This window comes from Arachis ipaensis, chromosome B9, assembly GCF_059453495.1.
Source record: "Arachis ipaensis isolate K30076 ecotype BB chromosome B9, ASM5945349v1, whole genome shotgun sequence".
In the NCBI taxonomy this organism is placed as follows: Eukaryota; Viridiplantae; Streptophyta; class Magnoliopsida; order Fabales; family Fabaceae; genus Arachis; species Arachis ipaensis.
The window spans coordinates 18562980-18584080 of NC_142444.1; the positions used below are offsets into that span (position 1 = coordinate 18562980).

Below are 21101 nucleotides of genomic sequence, written 5' to 3' on the forward strand. Positions count from 1 at the left end.
ATAATTTCATTAGATGCATAAAAGTTAACCAATTAAAACTCTTTTCTAATATCAGACCTAACTATTTTAACATCTTTACCAAATTGAATTTTAGCTATTTGAATGAACTGTGGGACAAGTGTAGTAGCTTTAGACTTGAGTTTTAAAAAGTATGTCCAAGTGAACCTACTACAATCGTCCATTACTGTTGGAAAGTATTTGTGTCTATCTATGGAAGGAGTTGCAAAGGGACCCCAAATGTCTAAGTGAATTAGATCAAAACATTCATTTGAGTAGGAGTTGCTAATGAAAAATGAGAGTCTCTTTTGCTTTGCAAAGTGACAAACATTACAGGACTTTATCAACTTAATTTTATTAATATGACCAATTGATGGATATAATTTTTGCATTATATTTAATCCATTGAATGGGACATGGCCCAATCTCAAGTGCCAAAGTTCAGATGCTGAAATATCAGTCATACTTGCACCTAATTGTTAGTTGTTATGACTAAAAATACTCATGTAAATTATTTTAGGAAGTCTATTTGTTCTGATTTCATTGTATACAAGCCATCTTGTACATTAGTTGCATCAATCTTCATCTGAGTCTTGTAATCTTGTATCTCACAACCAAATCTATTAATCACAAACTGACAATTTAAGGAATTAAACAGATGAAAAATTGACACTAGATTGTAAAAAAATGATGACAAGTACAACACATCAGTTAGGTACAACAAATTTGAAAAAATCACTGTACCAACTATGCATGCTACTAAGGTGTATTTATTTGGAAATTTTACTCTTGTGGGTTTAATTTACTTATATATATGAAACAAGTTTAGATCATTTGTGGCATGAATGGTAGTCCCTGTGTCAATTACCAAGAGGCTCCTTTGTGAGAAGTTATGGTCATTATAATATTTTTACCTCTTGTAGAGTTAGAAACCTGATTAGTGCTATGAATTGGTTGAGCTCCATTTTGTTGCAAGTGTGCTAGTAATGCCTTCTTTTAATCTGGAGTAAAATTTTCACTTGAATCTTCACCATCATCTTCATAAAATGAAATTGTGTTGCTATTCTTTACTTCATATTTCTCAAAAGTAATATTGTTGACTTTCGCAACTTCTTGACGCTTCAAATCTTTCAAATGTGGTGGCAGACCATGCTTCTTGTAGATGTGTCTACCAAGTGGCCACTCTTACCACAATAAGAACACAGCTTCTTTGCACCTCTGCTAGCTCCATATCCACGACCTCTGTCTCTCGTAGAGTACTCTTAAGAGGTATTTGAGTCCGTTTTATCAGCAACACTTAATAGAGCTTTCGGATCATAGCTCTCTGGATTTAATGATTGTCTCTCTTGCTGCATCATTAATAATAAAGCACTCTCCACATCAGGCAAGCTCTTCATAAGCATGATCTGTGATCATACATTTCCATATTGCTCGTTCAATCCTCGCAAGAACCTTACGACGTAAGTGTCCTTCCTATATCTCTTCACCGTTTCAAGGCACTCGCAGTCATCATCATACGCACAACTCGGTAATGGCCTCAAATTCTTTAGCTCTTCCTAAATAACCTTCAATCTGGTAAAATTCATTGTGATGCTCATATCCTCTTATCTAATCAAGAACATTTCTTCCTCTAGATCTGCAATTCTAAACACATCACCCTGGTGAAAATGACGCTTCAAGTCATTCCACAAGTTCAGTTCCTTTCGATTCCACAACACACTTTGCGCTATATCTTGACTCAGAGACAGTTTAATCCATGATACTATAAAGGTATTGCAGCGATCCCACGCATTAAAACTTGGATCATCTTTATCAAGTTCATGAATGGATCCGTTGATGAAGCAAACCTTATTTTTAGACTTCAATGCAAACCACATATCCTTAGACCATCTGTGATAGTTTTGATGGTTGAGTACCTTAGCAATGAGAGGAACTCCTGGACTCTCTCCCAGATGGAAGTAATACGGACTCATCAGATCCATCAACGGATTCAGATTCAGTTTTGTGGCTGCGTTCTGTATCGCATAGATATGTGCAACCAATTGCGCCAAACTCTGCAAATCAATGCTTCCTAAATTCACATTTTGTGAACTTAACGAGTTTATTGGATCTGAGTTCATCATCTCGAGGATTCAAGTCCAAAAAAATGTTAGAAAATGCTCCTATTCGAATAAAAAAATGTATCCTTTCGATCACAACCTCAAGCTACTCTTGATTCTACGCTCACTGCACCATGAGAAAAAAATTGGTGATCCATGTCAAGAGAGAATAGAGGAGGAAGAGAGTTTGTGAGAGAAAATTTAAGAATGATTCATAAGAATAATGAACTACAAAGAACAAATACACTTAAGTTAACTATTTATACTACTCTCTATCACTAGCTATCTGATAAATATCTAAAGTCAGATCTTTCACACCATCTTAACTACTTGCTAACTAGGCAATCTCTTAACTAACTCCTTAAACAATAAAATTACACTACAGACTCCTCATATTAGCACCATGTACATACAGTACACGCAACTAGCTCACTAACAATCAAGTATGTCAACATATTTGACAAAATTGCTTAGTGCAGAAATCCCAAGACAACCTACAAGAGTGTGTACCATATATTGTTTTTTCTATTTCAAATGATGACACACATCTATCACAAATCTAAAAAAGCTCATAATTCGTTACAAATTCAACCAGCAAAAACTTACTAACAGAAGTACAAACAAATTAAGTTTATCCACATATTAATTCGGATTAAGTTCAGGGACTGTATTGAGGTTAAGATTATAAAGGACCAGAGAATCACTCGAGAAAAAAAGAAAGAGATTGGAAGAGAAGAAATTGGCAACGACAATGAGGGGAGCTGATGACGCCTAGCAAGAAGAGCGAAGGGAGAAAGCGATAAGCACAACGAAGGTGACATAGTTGATGAAGCTGAAAGAGTTATCGTTGTTGTGCGCTATTCTGCCTCCATCACCGACTTGTCTCTGCGTCTACTCCACCACCGCCTTGCCTCCCCTCCTCTTCTGCTCAACGCTTTTCACTAGATGAATGGAGAGTTTTTTTGAGTGAGTGTGTGAGGAATTAGTAACCAATGATATGGTGCCATTTTGATGCACTCATTTTTCTATAATTTAAAATGACCTCGTTTTCTATTGTGACGTGTAATTTAATGTGTCAGGTCAACTTTTGTTAACGCTAATAGAGAAAGGAGTGATAGAATAATTAATATGACTAATTTAATTTTTTAAAGATAAATTTAATTAAAAAAATTTTTTGGGAGCTAATTTAAAAATCGTGTAATAATTTAAGAACTAATTTAATAATTTACTCTTATAGATAAAAATTCAACTATTACTATCTTTATTATAATGAATAGCGATAAAATATTCTTTTTAATAATATTTTAAGAGAAATTTTTAAGAATCAATAGAATTTATTATTTTTAATTAACATTTTTAATCATTAATTCAATATTTTATCTAACAATCTAGTAACACACTTTTAGTTCATGCTTTTAAATATTACTAGCGTTTTTGCCTATAATAACATTACGAAAATATAAATCTTTTGAAACTATGCTGACTTTGTCTTGATAATATAGATTATAGTAGATAAGATTTATAGAACTAAACTACTTTTGTAAAAAAGTCGTAGAGGACAAAAGTTCCTGTTAGCTAAGAAGATCAGAGTCTTCATAGATAAAAAAAAAATCAAATAATAAGCTTTTTAGTTATTATTTTCATGTGAAAGTTTAATTTTTTACTAAAAATTAATTTTAATATTCATTATCTAAAACTTGAAAGAATTTAATGTTTATAATTTTACATTTGATTAGGTTTTAAGTTTGTTGTACAAATAAAAATAATTAATTTTCATATTTATTATTTAAAAATTTTTTTGATATATATATATATATATATATATATATATAATTAGATATTAGTATAAAAAAATTTTATGTTGACAGTTATGAAATTAACTCAAAATTATTTCTTTTGAAACAATTGAATCTTGATTTTAATTATTAATCACAATATTAGTATTCTTTTCAAATTATATGTAATAAATATTTGAAGAAAGGGAAGTAAAAATATAGGTTAAAAAGATAAGCAATAAAAACTTAAAACTAAACAAAAAAAACTAAAAAATATGCATATAATAATAATAATATATTTTTTATGTGAATAATATTATAGAGTATATTTTAATTATATTTAATTATATATTTAATGTATTTTTTATAATTTTATGAATTTATTTGAATTATATTATTTTATTAATTTTATTTTTGATAGAATAAAAATATAGAGAGAGATAAAAAATGAGAGAGAAAGATAAAAAAGAAGGAGAAATATAGAGAAAAATTATTAATTTTAGAGAAAAAGATTTTATTTTAATTGTAATTAAAGAATATCTAGTAGCATATTTTGTTTGTCAAATTAGTAATATAAATTATAAGTTATATATAGAGTGAAAAAGTAGAAAAAAAATAAAGAAGGGGAAGAATAGATAAGAGAATGGAGGAAGAAAGTTTATTAATTTTGGAAAGAAATATTTCATTTTAATTTTAATAAGAGAGAGTTACGTGATATATTTTAATTGTTAAATTAGTAATATAATATAATTATATTTCAATTTTAATTTTAATATTTAAATTTTAATTTGAATTAGAGAATTTTATGTTGCATATTTTAATTGTTAAATTTATAATTAGTTATTGATAATGATATATAAGAGAGACAGAATAGATAAAAGAATGAGAGAAAAAGGAAAAGCGAAGACTCATTAATTTTAGAAGAAAAAATTTGATTTCAATTATTATATAAGAGTGACATGATATATATATATATATAAAAGTTGTCTTCTAACGATCATCGAGTATTTTTCGTATTTTAAACAATAAAAAGGTACCTATCAAAATAAGTCCACTATTGTTCATTCTTTTCCTTGCTTTTCGTCAAAGAAAGATAACTTAAACTCCCTTAACTACTTAAGGCCCAAACGAGTAGAAAAGTGGCAGGAAAAAATCATAAAACCAAACACAGCCTTGGAAGAAGAAGAACCCTCCTCTCCCAAACTAGAAAACCCTAGCACGCCATTTCTCTCATTTTGCCGTTGCTTCCTCCCTTTCTCGCCGTTCATCATCCCGTCGCCGGCGAAGCTGTGTTGTCAGCACGCCGTCCCGCTCGCGAGAGAAGAAGCTCGTGAACCAGCTGGTCCTCCTCGCGAGCTGTTCGCTGCCGCCGTGGGAGGTTCATCACCAGAGACGGTCAGAGACAATTTTTTTCACATCTTTTTCTTTTGAGGTTCAGATTTTGGCCCTGTAGTTCTAGTTCTTTAGAGCTCTAATTTTATTATTGCTTCCCGTGTTTATTTTTGTGTTGTTTGAAATCTCTCATGATTTTTATTTTATGATGCTCAACTTTGGGTTGAGTTTTAGGGTTTCTTATTGTGGTGATGTTGTTATTAGTTCATCAACTTTATGTTCATCGATTTTTTTTGTCTGCCATGTGTTTGCTGTAATGCTTGAAATACATGTTGCATAATACACGCTGTTTTTCGCATCCAATGTCATCAATTATTTATTTATTTCGTTTTTTTTTTTTTTTTGGGAGGGAGGGGGGGATTTTCCCTTGACTGTTGCATCTATATATGGATCAATATGCTAACAATGTTCATTTGCAGGTTCCTCTGGGTTTTAGTGATATGTGCTGCCAATTCTCCTCCATAGGTACTATTTCCCCCCCCCCCCCCCCTATTTTTTAGGGTGCTTGTCAATGCTTAGTTAAAAAGTTTATCACTAAGAAGCTGTTCATTTTAGAAACAATAGGAAAGCCTCTTTTGGTTATTGGAAATTTATCATAGCTTGATGGAAATGCAATTGAAATGATATATATCAGTGCTCGTCTAATTTTCTATAAGACTTGTCATTATAATTTTTTTTACTTGCTAGTTGAATGACTTGTTTCTATATTTTCTGTTTCTGCTTCATTTTATTCCCAGGTCCCCTTTCAGATTATGATATCTTCCATGTTTGCCTCTATGAAATTATTAATGCTACAAGTTGAAAAATAGTCTGCTGAAGCTGAGTCTATATACATAGGGCTCTAGATGGATACATCTGAGCAAGGGAACGGGGATTATGCTCCAATCAGGGATTCAGAAGATCCACAATTGGGAAAATTTGACAAGCCACTTCCATGTTTTGGCTGTGGAATTGGATGGTTCTCGTGAGTTATTATGCACAGATTCATTCTTTCCCATTTTCTTTAGGCTGCATAATCTAATGTTTGCATATTTTCCTGATCTCCTACTTTTGTTGCCAGTCTTCTGTTAGGATTTGCATGCCCATTGCTGTGGTATTATGCTACAATTCTCTATTTTGGAAATTACTATCATAAAGACCCAAGAGAGCGTGCTGGACTTGCTGCTTCTGCAATTGCTGTAAGTGTTATACTTGAGAGGGAATTTACAGTTTTAGCAGTTTGTTTCTCAATCTATCCTCTCTAATTTCTAGTGTATATTTCATTTTTGTTGTTAGCTGCTTCTGCTGCTGCTTTATATATATATATATATATATATTCTCATGGGAGCCACTAATCTGATGTTATGACCAACTCTCATTGTTTTTGCAGGCTCTAGTTTTTACAATTGCTGTGCTGATAGCAGTACTGGTTATTTTCCTGTAATTATGGTTTCAGCTAACCTCTATTTATTCAATTAATGAAGAAAAAAAAAGATCTGTATAGAGCATCAGTCTCCACACAAGGAAGGCAAGGCTAATGCAAGGTGAATCAAGGGTGAACCACACACATATATATGGTTGCTTCGGTGACCTTGTTAAATTTGTGTAAACCAAATGCGTTTGTGATTTTTCGGTTTTGGAAGGGGAGTGAAAGGCGAACATTAACTATGAATAATTTTTATTTCTCAAATCTTATTTCCACTCCCTTTTCTTCAAAAACCTTAACTCGCAAACTCATCCGAATATATTTCGACTAAGATATCTTTAGATTGTTCACCCACATTTTAGTAAGTTAATGTATTATATGTATGTCCTTGAATTGGGAATCAGAGGCTATAAAGTGTCTCAACGTGTAAAGTTAATATTGATGAATTATGTGCATGTAATCCCTAAATGGATTTAGCTAATATGTGCTGTTAGGGCACATGATAAAGTTATTAAAAAAGTTTTTATAAAGGTGAGTTTAGGAAGATTCTTTCTACACTTGTATGTTTTTGTTGTCAAGAGTAGTGTGTGACAAGTGTGTAGAGAGAAGAATTGAGGACAATGTCTGATAATATTCAGGTAAGTTTTAGTGTGTTTTGTCCCCTGAAGCACGTGAAGGGGTTATTAAGTATATCAAATGTGATTATGATGATGGGCCTAGTTTGAATGGTTTTTTTGGTTTCTGTAAAATACTATCCATTTTGAGTATGTTACATTCACAAAATGGTTATATTTTTGTTTTGCATTAAAATGCGTACTAAGTATTCATATACTTTACATCCATTTTGGTTAAATTCATATATGAAACAAACAAAATGAAAACATCATTTTTATAGGAAAAAAATAAAAAAAGATAAAAAATTCATCAATGGTTGATTAAGGACTAATGTATAGCCTATTTTGCCCCTTTTGCTCCACTGAATTCTGGAAGTGTTTTTGTGAGTTGTTAAGCTTGCAAAAAGACTATGTACTCACTAAAATAATTCTTCTAAACTCACATAGAATGTAATTTCTCTTTTTTCATGAATTAATTTCTTTTATTTACACATGAAAAATTAAACTTAACTTTCAAATATTTATTAATAATTACTTATTTTAATATAAAAGAATTAAATTATGTATATACATTAACATGTATAAATAAATTAATATATTTTTCAAAGTATATATTACTAATTAAAATTTTTATTACTAAGTAATTATTATTCTAATCGTATTTCTACTAAATTTCTATAATTATTTCAAAAGGTTTATTTAAATTAATATTTTAAATACTAAACGTATATCGCCTAAACCGTAAACACTTATTTATAAATATTCAACGTTAAATCTTACACCGTATATCCTAAATTCTAAATTGTACATTCTAAATCGTAATTCCTAAATCCTAGATCTAAATCATAAATCGTAAACCATAAACTTTAAATCCTAAATTCTTAACCTTAATTCTGAATTTTAATTGTAAACCAAACATGTATAAAATCTAAAACCTAAATCATTCTAAATCATGGATTCTATTTGGCTATTCCTAAATCTAATCTTATCCCTTGAACCATAAATTCTAATTCCTAAACATTAAACACCAATCTTTAACCCAAAAACTCAACATTTGTGTGTTAGCTTTTGTTTTAAAATTTTAGTTAAAAATTTTTAGAATGACATAAACATTATCTCATTTTAAAGGCAAAGACCAGATAATTTATTAATATTGTCATTGAATGCTAAATCACCTAACTAAGCAAATTACATTGCAACTATTTTTGTATTAATTAATTTAAAAATTTAAATTTTTTTTAGACAAAAAGTATACGTTTATCATGAGGAGGGAAAATTGATTAGGTGGCAAATCATTATTCTTGTGTTGCTTTTTAATTAGCAGTGATATCCCCTACAACATAATCGATAAACCTACTTACATTAGTCCTTAATTAACAAGTGATGAATTTTTTGTTTTTTTTTTTTCTATAAAATTAAATGGGGACGTTTTCATTTTGTTTATGTTTTGTATGTGAATTTAACCAAAATGGATATAAAGTATATCAATACTTTGTATGCATTTTAATGCAAAACAAAACTATAACCATTTTGTGAATATGACATGACCCAAAATAGATAGTATTTTACAAAAACAAAAAAAATCATTCAAACTTAAATTCATTATCATGATCACATTTGCCATATTTAATCAATAACCCCTGCACGTGCTTCAGGGGACAAAGCACACTGAAGCTTATCTGAAAGATATAATCGATGGTCCCATAACAACATATATATTTTTTTAATTTTTTAATAAATATTAAATAGTGCTTAATTAATTATAATTATGAATTGATCTTTTATATATTATTTAATTATAAAATTTATTTTTTATTTTATAAATTATTATTTTATTATTTATCTATCATATTTATCAATAATTAAGAACAAAAACAATAACGAATTACATCTTCCAAGAATCGTAATAAATATTTTGACAATCCTAATCAATTAAAATTTTATCCTTAATCTGTTACATTCGTAAACGCTCGTGAAATTGTGTTTCTTGTAAATTCAATCGATTGGACATACAACACAATCGATTGAATTTCTGAATTTTCCAAAATTCAAAAGGATTAGAATTACTACACAATTGATTAAATTTTGCAAGGCATGTGGATTTTTTCTAATTCAATCGATTGTTCTTGTTACCCAATTGATTGAAGTCATCAAAGCAATATGGGTTTTCACAATTCAATCGACTAGAATAAAAAAAATGTATATAACCATTATATGTGTATATATAAAATATTTGTATTATATATGATATTAAAATGAAAATTTGTTAATAAAAATATCATTAAAAAGATAACATAATTAGTATATTTATTCAAAATTTATGTAGTCATCTCATTTTCTACCAATAAATAAATAGAATGAGTGTAAATCAAATTTGTTAGTTTTAATTTACATAGTTATAACACAACCTATCAATTGACTTGTGAAAAACTGTTGAGTTGAGAATTCAACTAATTTAAATGATGATGACAAACATTGATTTATTGGATTAAACACCCAATTAGTTTTGATTGCTTTAGTTAATGTTGCAGGTCAAAAGAAAATTAAAGAAGCAGTAACCCAAAGCAATGAAACCAAGAAATAAAGGTTGTTGGTGGATTCTTTAACTCTCAAACAAAGCCCAAAAAAATAAAACAAAAAAATCAATTAGGCTGAATGGAAAGTCAAGCCAATCCAAGCCCAAGTCAATTCATCCAAGTTGAAGTCAACCAAAGCCAATTCACAATGCTTTCTTCGGTCAGTTTCATGCAGAAAGAAAGAGAAAGCTTCTTCCTGGTTCATTCACCAGGGAAGAAAGAAAGAGAAAGGTAAATCACAAAAGCAAATATTTAATCGCCCTAATCAAAGCAAGCTAAGCTAAGTCGGGGGATAAAGATGATTTATTTCTATTTACATGCAAGTTAATTTCTTCACTTCTTCATATCTCTGTAACGCCACTTTGGGATAAATGGAGAAAGTAGTTTATGATTTTCATTGCTGTGAATCAATGGCTTAAAAAGTTACTTGGAGTCAAAGCACACTTTCAATGGTTTGAATTTGGGATTATCATTGAGTAAGCTCACATCTGTTGACATGTTGTTTTCAGTCAAACAAATATTTCAAATTGAAATCCCTAATTTAGGGATTGATTGAAGAAAGAGAAGGGATGAACCATGCAAGCTCAAGGTCCAAGAAGTTGACTTGATAGAAACTCCAACTGTGACTCAATATAAGGTACAATAAGAAAAAAATGTTTCTGGTTGGGACTCAAGGAGAGAGATCCCGAATTGAGAGCTGTGTGTGAAACCTCACTACTAAGTTGGAAATATTGGAAGCATTGCACCTACACTAAAGGGAGCACTTTGTCAAGATGAAAAATGAAGTTATGAGTTTAGATGCTGGATTCAGTGCATAGAGTTAAAGCTGTGAATCATCAATCTCCTTCATATTTTACTATTTGTTGTTTCAGTTTCAATATATATCTTTCTGTATTTTCTTTGAGAGATAAAAGGTTGAAAGAGAGACATTGAGAAAAAGCCTAAGAGTAAAAAGGCTGACTGAAACACTTGAGAGAAAAGCCAAGAGTGATTTCAGATTTCTTTTAGTTGTATTTTCTGTCTTGTATCAAGTACCTGTGTGGTGTCCCTTGCTAAGTTGGGTAAGCACCTAGTGTAAAGAGTTTAAGTATTAGCATAACCAAGTCAAGTTTAGGAAGAAACTTGTGTGTCCAGATAGATTGTGTGAATCCTAGAAAATTGGTGTATGTAATACTTTGACTATAGTAAAAATTTCATCACATTTGTGGTGGAGACTGGATGTAGGTTGCATTGTACAAGACAACTGAACTAGGATACATGACTGTGTCATCTTCTTCCTCTCATTTGTTATTCTGTTTTCTGAAATTTATGAGACAAAACTAAATTGTCTCTTAAATTTTTCGCTACACAGTTCAAACAGAAATCAAGATTGAAGTTTGGTATTAAAGGTTTATTCTATTAAAGTAAAAGAAGGCCATATATTCAACCCCCCTTCTCTAAACCTTTTGTAACCTTAAATTGGTATCAAGAGCCAAGGTGTCAAGAATCAAGCTTCACATCTTGGAGCAAAGGTCCAATGGCGAACAATTCGGGCACAACCACGGTTGCCTACACTCTAACAAAAGGTCACTCAAACAACAAGCCTCCCTTCTTCAACGGAAAGAAATATGCCTACTTGAAAGAAAGAATGCGGATCTTCATTCAATCAATTGACTACAACATATGGAAGATAGTGACGAATAGTTCTAAAATCCCTACAAAGACATGTGCTGATGGAGTAGTGACTTCAAAGGAAGAAGCTGAATGGAATGATAATGATAAAAAGAAGGTGGAGCTGAATGCTAAAGCAATAAACTTGCTGCATTGTGCTATCAGCTTTGAGGAGTACCAAAAGATGTCTAGATGCAAGACGACCAAACAAATCTAGGAGAAACTCCAGGTTACACAAAAAGGTACCAAACAGGTCAAAGAAACAAGGATTGATATGCTACAAAAAGAATACGAGATGTTTACCATAAAGGATGGAGAAAGCATTGATGAAATATTTGAGAGATTCTTAATCATTACCAACAGCCTTGATGCTATGGGCTTGACACACACTGAACAAATCTTAGTGAGAAAAGTCCTTAGAAGCCTCACAAAAGAGTGGGAAACAAAAGCCACTGTCCTAGCTGAGAATAACAACTTAAGTCCTAAAATCAAAAGTAGAACCAAATGAGAGCGAGTCTAGTGACAGTTTTTCAAATGATAAAATTGTATTTTTTGCTAGGAGACTAAGGGGACTAATGAGGAACAAAGGCAGGTACAAGGACTTAAGCTCAAAGGAATACAAGAAGGACTTGAGCAAAGTGATATGCCACAATTGCAAGGAGGTTGGACACTTTAAGTACAACTGCTCAAAGCTCAAGAAGGAAGAAAAATGGAAGAAAAAAAAAAGAGAGTACTCATGACATCTTGGGAGGATCTTGAGAGCGATTCGGATGTGGAAGAGGACTCCAAACACGAAGCCCAAGTCTGCTTCATGGCTGGTGAAGATCAACTGGAAGAGGTAAATTATTATGATTTATCCATGGATGATTTACACATCATTATAGATGATCTTACCCATCTTTCTGAAAAGTTGTTGAAAAATATAATAAATATAAATCTGAAAATGAGATGTTGAAGGCAGAAAATAATTCCTTAAAAGAAAAAGTAAAAGAAATAGAATGTGCAATGGATCTTATTGACGAAAATAGGTTTTTGAAATCTGAAATTGAAAGACTTAAAGGAAAGCACATTGTGGATCCTTCACAAGAACTTGTTGCTGAAAATGAAAGGCTAAATGAAATGATCAATAGATTGAATAGTGATTTAGTAAGAACAGTTCTAGTAACTTGGACAAATTACTTGCCAATCAAAGACTATTGTTTGAAAAATCTGGTTTAAGCTATGTGACAAAAAAGAGTGCGATTTTTAAGAATTCTTCTACAAAATTCATGGCATCTTCTTCAAAAACAAAATCCACCATAAAAAATCTGGTCTTGGATATATTCTCGCCTTTGAAGAGGAATTTGAAAAATCTTATTTTGATGAAACTGCATCATCTTCAAGAACCGAACCTGCATCAAACAAGTTGAATCTGGGATATGTTTCAAACAATGAGATTGCTTTCAAAAAACCACAGTTTCGTGCATTTGCAAAAAGAGATGCTAATAATAAAAATAACTTTATCAAAAGAAATGCATTTTTTTCAAAAACCAGAAAATCTCACTCTTTTGATCATTTCCAACATCAAAACTTAAATTAATTTCAGCAACATGCACCAGAAAATTATTGTTTTATTTATAAGAAAATTGGTCACTTCTACTTACAATGCTTTATCAAAAAAAGAAGAGTAGGAAACCAAACTTACAATGTTATTTGTAATTTTAATGCACTTGGCCAACCAAGGTGGATTAACTTCAAAGGATCCAAATTAATTTGGATACCTAAGGTTACTTAAGATTGTATGCAGATTTGTCTAGCATCCAAGAAGAAGAAAGACATGTGGTACTTGGATGACAGATGTTCTAGGCACATGACGGGAAGGTCAATATTCTTCATCAAACTCAACAAGTATAATAGAGGGTTTGTGACCTTTAGAGATGATGGTAAGGTCAAAATTATAGCAGTTGGAAAAGTAGGTAAAAATTATTCTTCCTTCATTAATGATGTCTTTTTAGTTGATGGTTTGAGGCATAATCTGTTGAGTATCAATTAGTTGTGTGATTTAGGTTACTTAGTGATATTCAAAAGATTAGAATACCGAGTGATGAGTGAAAAGACTAATGAGGTACTGTATATTGCAAATTGGTGTGATAATGTGTATGACCTCACTCTTAATGAGCTAAATTATCAAAATGTAGCTTGTTTTCACTCCAAAGATTCTGAAAAATGGCTATAGCACAAAAGATTGGGTCATACAAGCATGTTCCAAATAAACAAGCTAGTTAAGAAGGGATTAGTAAGAGGTCTTTCTTTGATAAAATTTGACAAAGATATCACTTGTGATGCTTGTCAAAGGGGTAAACAAACAAAGAATTTTTTTTTAAATCAAAGGAATACATCTCTACTAAAAGACCACCTGAAATGCTACATATTGATCTATTTGGTCCAACAAGAACTCAAAGTTTAGGTGGTAAACATTATGGTTTAGTGATTGTGGACGACTACACAAGATTTGGTTGGGTTTTGTTTCTTACTCATAAAAATGATGCATTTGCGGCTTTTGAAGTTTTCAGCAAAAGAATTCAAAATGAAAAAGATTTAAAGATTGTTTCCATTAGAAGTGATCATGGCAAAGAATTTGAAAACCAATATTTTGAATCCTTTTGTGAGGAATTTGAAATATCATAAAATTTCTCTTTTCCAAGAACACCACAACAAAATGGTATTGTAGAAAGAAGAAATAGAAGCATACAAGAAATGGCAAGAGCTATGCTATGTGAAAGTGATATTCCAAAATTTCTTTGGGCTGAAGCTGTTAATACTGCTTGTCACATGTTAAATAGAATAATCATAAGGAAACTTTTGAAAAAAACTCCTTTTGAACTTTGGAAAGGTCACCTACTAAATCTGAATTATTTATATATATTTGGATGCAAATGTTTTGTTGTAAATAATAAAGAAAACTTAGGACAATTTGATCCAAAGACATATGAGTGTTTATTTGTAGAATATTTTATCACTAGCAAAACTTATAGAGTTTACCATTAAGATGCTAGAATCATTGATGAGTCCATACATGTTCTCTTTTATGATACTAACTTGGTTCAAAGTATCTTAGAAGATTGTGATGCAGGAACTCAAGTTGAAGGCAACAAGGGAGAAGCCCAAAATCATGAGGAAGAAATTCCTGGACTACCTGAATCTAAAATTGCTGCTGCAGGACACAATTCTATTTTATCTCCTAAAATAGGTGAAATTCCTAAGAATACCAGCTTTTTGGATCCCTCAGTGACCAAATCTGCTCCTAGATCCACTAGACCCCATGAGTAAAAATTTTTAAAGAATTATCCACAAGAATTTGTCATTCGGGACGTCTCTTAAGGTGTCAAAACTCGATCTCCACTAGAAAAGCTAATAAAGAATCAAACCTAACTTTTCTCTCTCAAATGGAACCACAAAATATCAAGAAAGCACTTGATGACCTCTCTTGGGTAAAGGCTATGGAGAAAGAGCTTTTGAGTTTGAAAAGAATCAAGTTTGGACACTTGTTCCAAAGCCAAATGAAAAGAAAATGACCAGCACCAAGTGGATCTTCCAGAACAAGTTGGATGAAGATAGAAGCATAGCTAGAAACAAAGCAAGATTGGTGACACAAGGATATGATCAAGAGAAAGGAATAGACTTTGATGAATCCTTTTCCCCTGTTGCCCGAATGGAAGCCATAAGACTTCTTCTTGCTTATGCTGCTTATTGTGGTTTTAAATTATTTTAAATGGATGTGAAATGTGCATTTTTAAATGGAGTAATAGATAGAAAAGTGTATGTGGCTCAGCCACCTGGTTTTGAAAATAAAGAGCTTCCAAATCATGTTTTCAAACTTTCAAAGGCTCTTTATGGCCTAAGACAAGCTCTTAGAGCTTGTTATGAAAGACTTAGTTTTTTTCTCTTGAAAAACGAATTTCAAAGAGGCACCACAGACACTACTCTATTTATTAAAAATTCAAATGATTCTTTTATTCTAATCCAAATTAATGTTGACGACATCATTTTTGGATTAGCTAATGAAACCCTTTGTGCTGAATTTGGAAAACTCATGACAAGTGAATTCGACATGAGTATGATGGGTGAACTTAATTTCTTCCTTGGAGTTCAAATAAAGCAAACTAAAAATGGAATTTTTATTCATCAAGAGAAGTATGCCAAGGAACTAGTTAATAAATTTGGTATGAAAAATACCATACCCATGGGAACACCCAAGCATCCTAACTCAAAGTTAGAAAATTGTGAAACTGAGAAAGATGTTGATGAGACTAGGTATGAAGGAATGATTGGTTCTCTCGTGTACCTAACATCCTCTAGACTTGATATAGTGCAAAGTGTCGGAATTTGTTCCAAATTTCAATTACAACCTAAAGAGTCACATCTTTCTGCAGTTAAAAGGATTATTAGATATGTTCATGGCACATCCAATTTTGGTTTATGGTATCCCAAGACTAACGATTTTTCTGCAGTTGGTTATTGTGATGCAGACTTTGTCGAAGATAGAATTGATAGAAGAAGTACTTCAGGCATATGCTATTTTTTTGGAAGGTCTTTAAATGTCTGGTCTAGTAAGAAGCAATCCACAGTGGCTTTATCCACTGCTGAGGCTGAGTATATTGCTGCCTCCTCTTGTTGTTCACAACTTCTTTGGTTGAAAACTCAACTTACTGATTATAAATTAAATGCTGATAATATTCTCTTGCTGTGTGATAATATGAGTACTATAAATATTTCCAAAAATCTAGTGTTGCATTCAAGAACTAAACATATTGAAGTGAGATTTCACTCAATAAGGGAACATGTTCAAAAGGAAAATATTAGTATTTAATTTGTTAAATCAGAAGATCAATTAGCTAATATTTTCACCAAACCTCTGGCTGAGTAGATTTAGTAAACTAAGAACTAATCTAGGCATTCTGAATTATGATTCCTTATTTAAATCTTGCTGATGTGTTTGTTGAAGTTTTGACTCTCGGGTTGGGAAGAGACAATCTGGACAAATGAAGAACCATCATCCTAAAAAAATTTTTTTGGGCTCAATGGCAAGTTCTGAATCTTCTGGGCCAATCTTTTAGTTCAGAGTTCTTGTGGTCCAATATGTTTCCTTAAATTCTATCATCTCTGGGCCCAATGAGTGTTACATCATCCATATGTGACTTTTTGTTTTGTCTTTTAGTGAAAAAAAATTCATTTTAAAATTAGCTTTGTTTTACCTAGTATTTTATTTTTTAATAAAATCAAATCAATTTTTTTAATGATGTCAAGTCTTTTCAAGGTCTAGTCATAGGTGATACAATTGCATGTTTTCAAGAAATCTTTTTCTTGTTGCAGTTACCAAATCTTTCTCTTCATAACTTCTTCTACAACCTCTTCGTTTCCTCCCCACTATCATTAGTGCCTTGTTTGTGTGAAACCCTTGCTCCACACCAATGAGAAAGAAAATTGTTATTTAAAAGAGTCCCAGGACCAAAATCTTCAAACTCTCTGAAAAACCTAAAACTTCTCCTCACTCCAAAGATCAAACTTTTACACCATCACCCTCTCCTCCAACCTCTCCTCCTCGCACCGATCCAATGGCAAGTACCAAAACAACTCCAATGTATGTTTTATCTTTCAAACCTACAGCTCCACCTAGTGCTCCCTCTCGGCCAAGCACCTCGAAGGGAAAGCGTCCTGCTGCTGAGGAGCCTGTGCCTGAACTATCTCGACCTAAGCCTAGGTCAACTCTTCAACGTTCTCAAAGAGTGAAATAGCAAAGAAAGGGGCCTACTCAAACTGAAAAAGTGGTTCTTGATGATGATGATGACTATGAGCTTGATGAATCTCATCCTCCCTTTGTCTCGGGAACTTCGGCCTCTACTAGACATAAATCACTTCTGTATAGAGTGGTAAAAGATGTAATCTAAGAATTTGTCTCTCAATCCAACCATCTGATCACATTAAGCAAAGATCAAAGGAAACTTGCTTCCAAGCATGAAAACTTCCTCAAAAATTCCAGAGATAGAGTGGTAGTTCTCATGAAATTAATTGACAATATCCATGAAGATGACACTATGGTCACTGTCCCTGAAAACCCTGCTGATTCTGAGGAGGATGGTTCGAATGCTTGAGGATGTCTCTTCCATTGCTGTTTTCTTTTTTTTTTTTTGGATAATTGTCTCATGGAACAATTGTAGTTTATTTTAGACTTTGTCTTATTTCGGATGACTGTAAATAATTAACTAATGCTTTACTTTGCTTTTGTTTTATCTAGTTATTTGGACTCTGTACTCTTACAGCTTTTTGTAGGTTTGATATTGATCTTATTTTCTCTTTTGATGAAAAAAGGCGGAGTAGCAAAGAGAGAGCAGATTAATGTTATGAATGCTTGATTTTTTCTTATTATTGGTTTGCATACTCTGCTTTTTGAAATACTATTAAAATGATCTATTTTGAATTCTTCCTTGCCTATGTTTGGTCATGACACAATCAAGTGTTTTTGAATAATTTTTGTACTGGAATCAAAATTTAAATTTATTGGCTGGATTCTGGTTAATGCTTGAATAAAGCCAGTGCGACACAGATGCTTCTTGTGGTACTGGATTTCTGTGTGTTTAGTTACATGGATTAAAAGTGTCATACCAAAATCAGTTTGTACAAACTTGTGTATGCTGTGAATAGTTGTGCTATTTTTATGAAAAATACATGAACAGAAAATTAAAGAAGAGCACAAATTCAGGGTGAGCAACCCTTGAAAAGGAAAGGGGAAGCAAGTCAAAAGCAAGTGATATCATCTAAAGAGAAGTACTTTAACTCTATCTAATTCAATCCTTTTGATCATCTTTCTTAACACTATGTTTGTCATCAAGGGAGAGATTGTTGAGTTGAGAATACAACTAATTTAAATGATTATAACAAACATTAATTTACTGGGTTAAACACCCAACTAGTTTTGATTGCTTTAGTTCGTGTTGTAGGCTAAAAAAAGTTGGGCTAAATGAAAAGTCAAGCCAATCCAAGCCCAAGTCAATTCATCCAAGTTGAAGCCAACCAAAGTCAACGTTCACAAGGCTTTCTTCGGTCAGATTCATGAAGAAAGAGAGAGAAAGTTTCTTCCTGGTTCATTCACCAGAGAAAAAAGAAAAAGAAAGGTAAATCATAAAAGCAAATGTCTAATCACCCTAATCAAAGCAAGTTAAGCTAAGTCAGAGGATAAAGGTGATTTATTTCTATTTACATGCAAGTTAATTTTTTCACTTCTTCTTCATATCTCTGCAACGCCAATTTGGGATAAATGGAGAAAGTGGTTGCTGATTTTCATTGCTGTGAATCAATGGCTTAAAAAGTTATTTGGAGCCAAAGCACACTTTCAATAGTTTGGATTTAGGATTATCACTGAATAAGCTCACATCTGCTGACATGTTGTCTTCGGTCAAACAAATATTTCAAATTGAAATCCCTAATTTAGGGGTTGATTGAAGAAAGAGAAAGGTTGAACCATGCAAACTTAAGGTCCAAGAAGTTGACTTGAGGGAAAGTCCAACTGTGACTCAGCACAAGGTACAAAAAGAAAAAAATGTTTCTGGTTGGGACTCAAGGAGAGAGAACCCGAATTGAGAGCTGTGTGTGAAACCTTACTACTGAGTTGGAAGTCTTAGAAGCATTGCACCTACACTAAAGGGAGTACTACGCCAAGATGAAGAACGAAGTTATGAGTTCAGATGCTGGGTTCAGTGCATAGAGTTAAAGCTGTGAATCATCAATCTCCTTTATGTTTTACTGTTTTGTATTTCAGTTTCAGTGTATATCTTTCTGTATTTTCTTTGAGAGGTAAAAGGTTGAAAGAGAGATATTGAGAAAAAGCCTAAGAGTAAAAAAGGCTGAGTGAAACACTTGAGAGAAAAGCCAAGAGTGATTTCAGATTTTTTTTTTTGTTGTATTTTCTGTCTTGTATCAAGTACTTGTGTGGTCCCCCTTGCTAAGTTGGGTAAGCACTTAGTGTAAAGAGTTTAGGTATTAGTATAATCAAGTCAAGTTTATGTAAAAATTTGTGTGTCCAGATAGGATTGTGTGAATCCTAGAAAATTGGTATATGTAATACTCTGACTATAGTGAAAATTTCACCACAGTTGTGGTGGAGACTAGATGTAGGTTGCATTGCATAAGACAACTGAACCAGGATACACGACTGTGTCATCTTCTTCCTCTCATTTGCTATTCTGTTTTTTGAAATTTATGAGACAAAACTAAATTGTCTCTTAAATTTTCTGCTGCACAGTTCAAACAGAAATCAAGATTGAAGTTTGGTATTAAAGGTTTATTCTATTAAAGTAAAAAAAGGTCATAGATTCAACCCCCTCTTCTCTAAGCCTTCTGTAACCTTCAAAATCCATATTGCTTTGATGACTTCGATCAATTGGGTAACAAGAACAATCGATTGAATTAGAAAAAACAGACATGTCTTGCAAAATTCAATCGATTGTTTAGCAATTCCAATCGTTTGAATTTTGGAAAACCCGGAAATTCAATCTATTGTGTTGTATGTCCAATCGATTGAATTTTCAAGAAACATGATTTCACCAGAGTTTACGGATGTAACGTATCAAAGATAAAATTATAATTGATTAGGATTACCAAAATATTTATTACGATTAATGGAAGATCTAATTCGTTATTATTTTTGTTCTTGATTATTAATAAATATGATAGATGAATGATAAAATAATAATTTATAAAATAAAAAATAGATTTTATAATTAAATAATATATAAATAATTAATTTGTAATTAAAATTAAATAAGGACTATTTAATAGTTATTAAAAAACTTAAAAAATATGTTTTGTTATAGGATCATTTAATGGTCCAAATGTTTTAGGACCATCGAATCCGGTGTCACCTGAACATTATTAGACATTGTCTTCCACTCTTTTCTCTCTAGGCACTTGTCACACACTACTCTTGACAACAAAATCATATAGGTGTAGAAAGAATATTCTTTCTACACTATAGAATTCACCTTTTATAAAAAACAATGTAAAATTTAAATTTTCAATGTATTTGTTAGACATTTATTAAAGTAAATTATTTAAAATTTTCTATTACTAGTAATCTTAACTTGTGCCCTTATGACACAAGTTAGCTATATTCTTAATAAATTTAGAGTAGTTATTGAAATGTGTCCCCGAAACTTTTAAAATCGGACGTTTTAGTTTTTCAGGTTTTAAAGTATATAAAATAGTCTCTCTAATGTTTATTTCTATTAGATAATACAATTTTTTTTCGTTAGCTTGCATATGTGATTGTTTTCACGAATGTGAGCTGGATAAATCAATTTTCAATGTGAAGTATAAAACAGTTTTTGAAAAATTCAAAAAATTTGAAACAATATGTTCCAATATTTTTTTATCGTGTAAAATCTTGTGTTTAAGAGCCAAAGTTTTAATACAAGAAAGATGAATTATATATTTTATTCGATATAAACTTTTTTTTAGGATCCATTATAATAATGAGTGTGGAAAGCCATTGATAAAATACTGAAAACTGAATATTTTGAACATTGGGATAGCCATTTTATCCATTTGGTCAAAATAAA

The 21101-nt window shown here is 31.7% G+C and overlaps 1 protein-coding gene and 1 pseudogene across 5 annotated transcripts; one reads left to right on the forward strand and one right to left on the reverse strand.

Annotated features, from left to right (window-relative positions):
* Window positions 1-861: 861 nt before the first annotated feature.
* Window positions 862-1874, reverse strand: LOC148543917 (uncharacterized; annotated as a pseudogene).
* Window positions 1875-4918: 3044 nt separating this feature from the next.
* On the forward strand, window positions 4919-7212 carry LOC107619245 (large ribosomal subunit protein eL20z). 5 transcript variants are annotated; one of them, XM_088500665.1, is made up of 5 exons: window positions 4919-5303; window positions 5683-5728; window positions 6001-6227; window positions 6324-6441; window positions 6633-7212. In XM_088500665.1, exons 3-5 carry the CDS (start codon window positions 6109-6111, stop codon window positions 6684-6686), a joined length of 291 nt encoding a protein of 96 aa, XP_088356791.1. In that variant the 5' UTR covers window positions 4919-5303; window positions 5683-5728; window positions 6001-6108; the 3' UTR covers window positions 6687-7212. The 5 variants fall into 5 exon arrangements, with proteins under 5 accessions (XP_088356791.1, XP_088356790.1, XP_088356792.1 ...); XM_088500664.1 differs by having other exon boundaries at window positions 4957-5266; XM_088500666.1 differs by having other exon boundaries at window positions 5012-5266; window positions 6101-6227.
* The last annotated feature ends 13889 nt before the right edge of the window (window positions 7213-21101 follow it).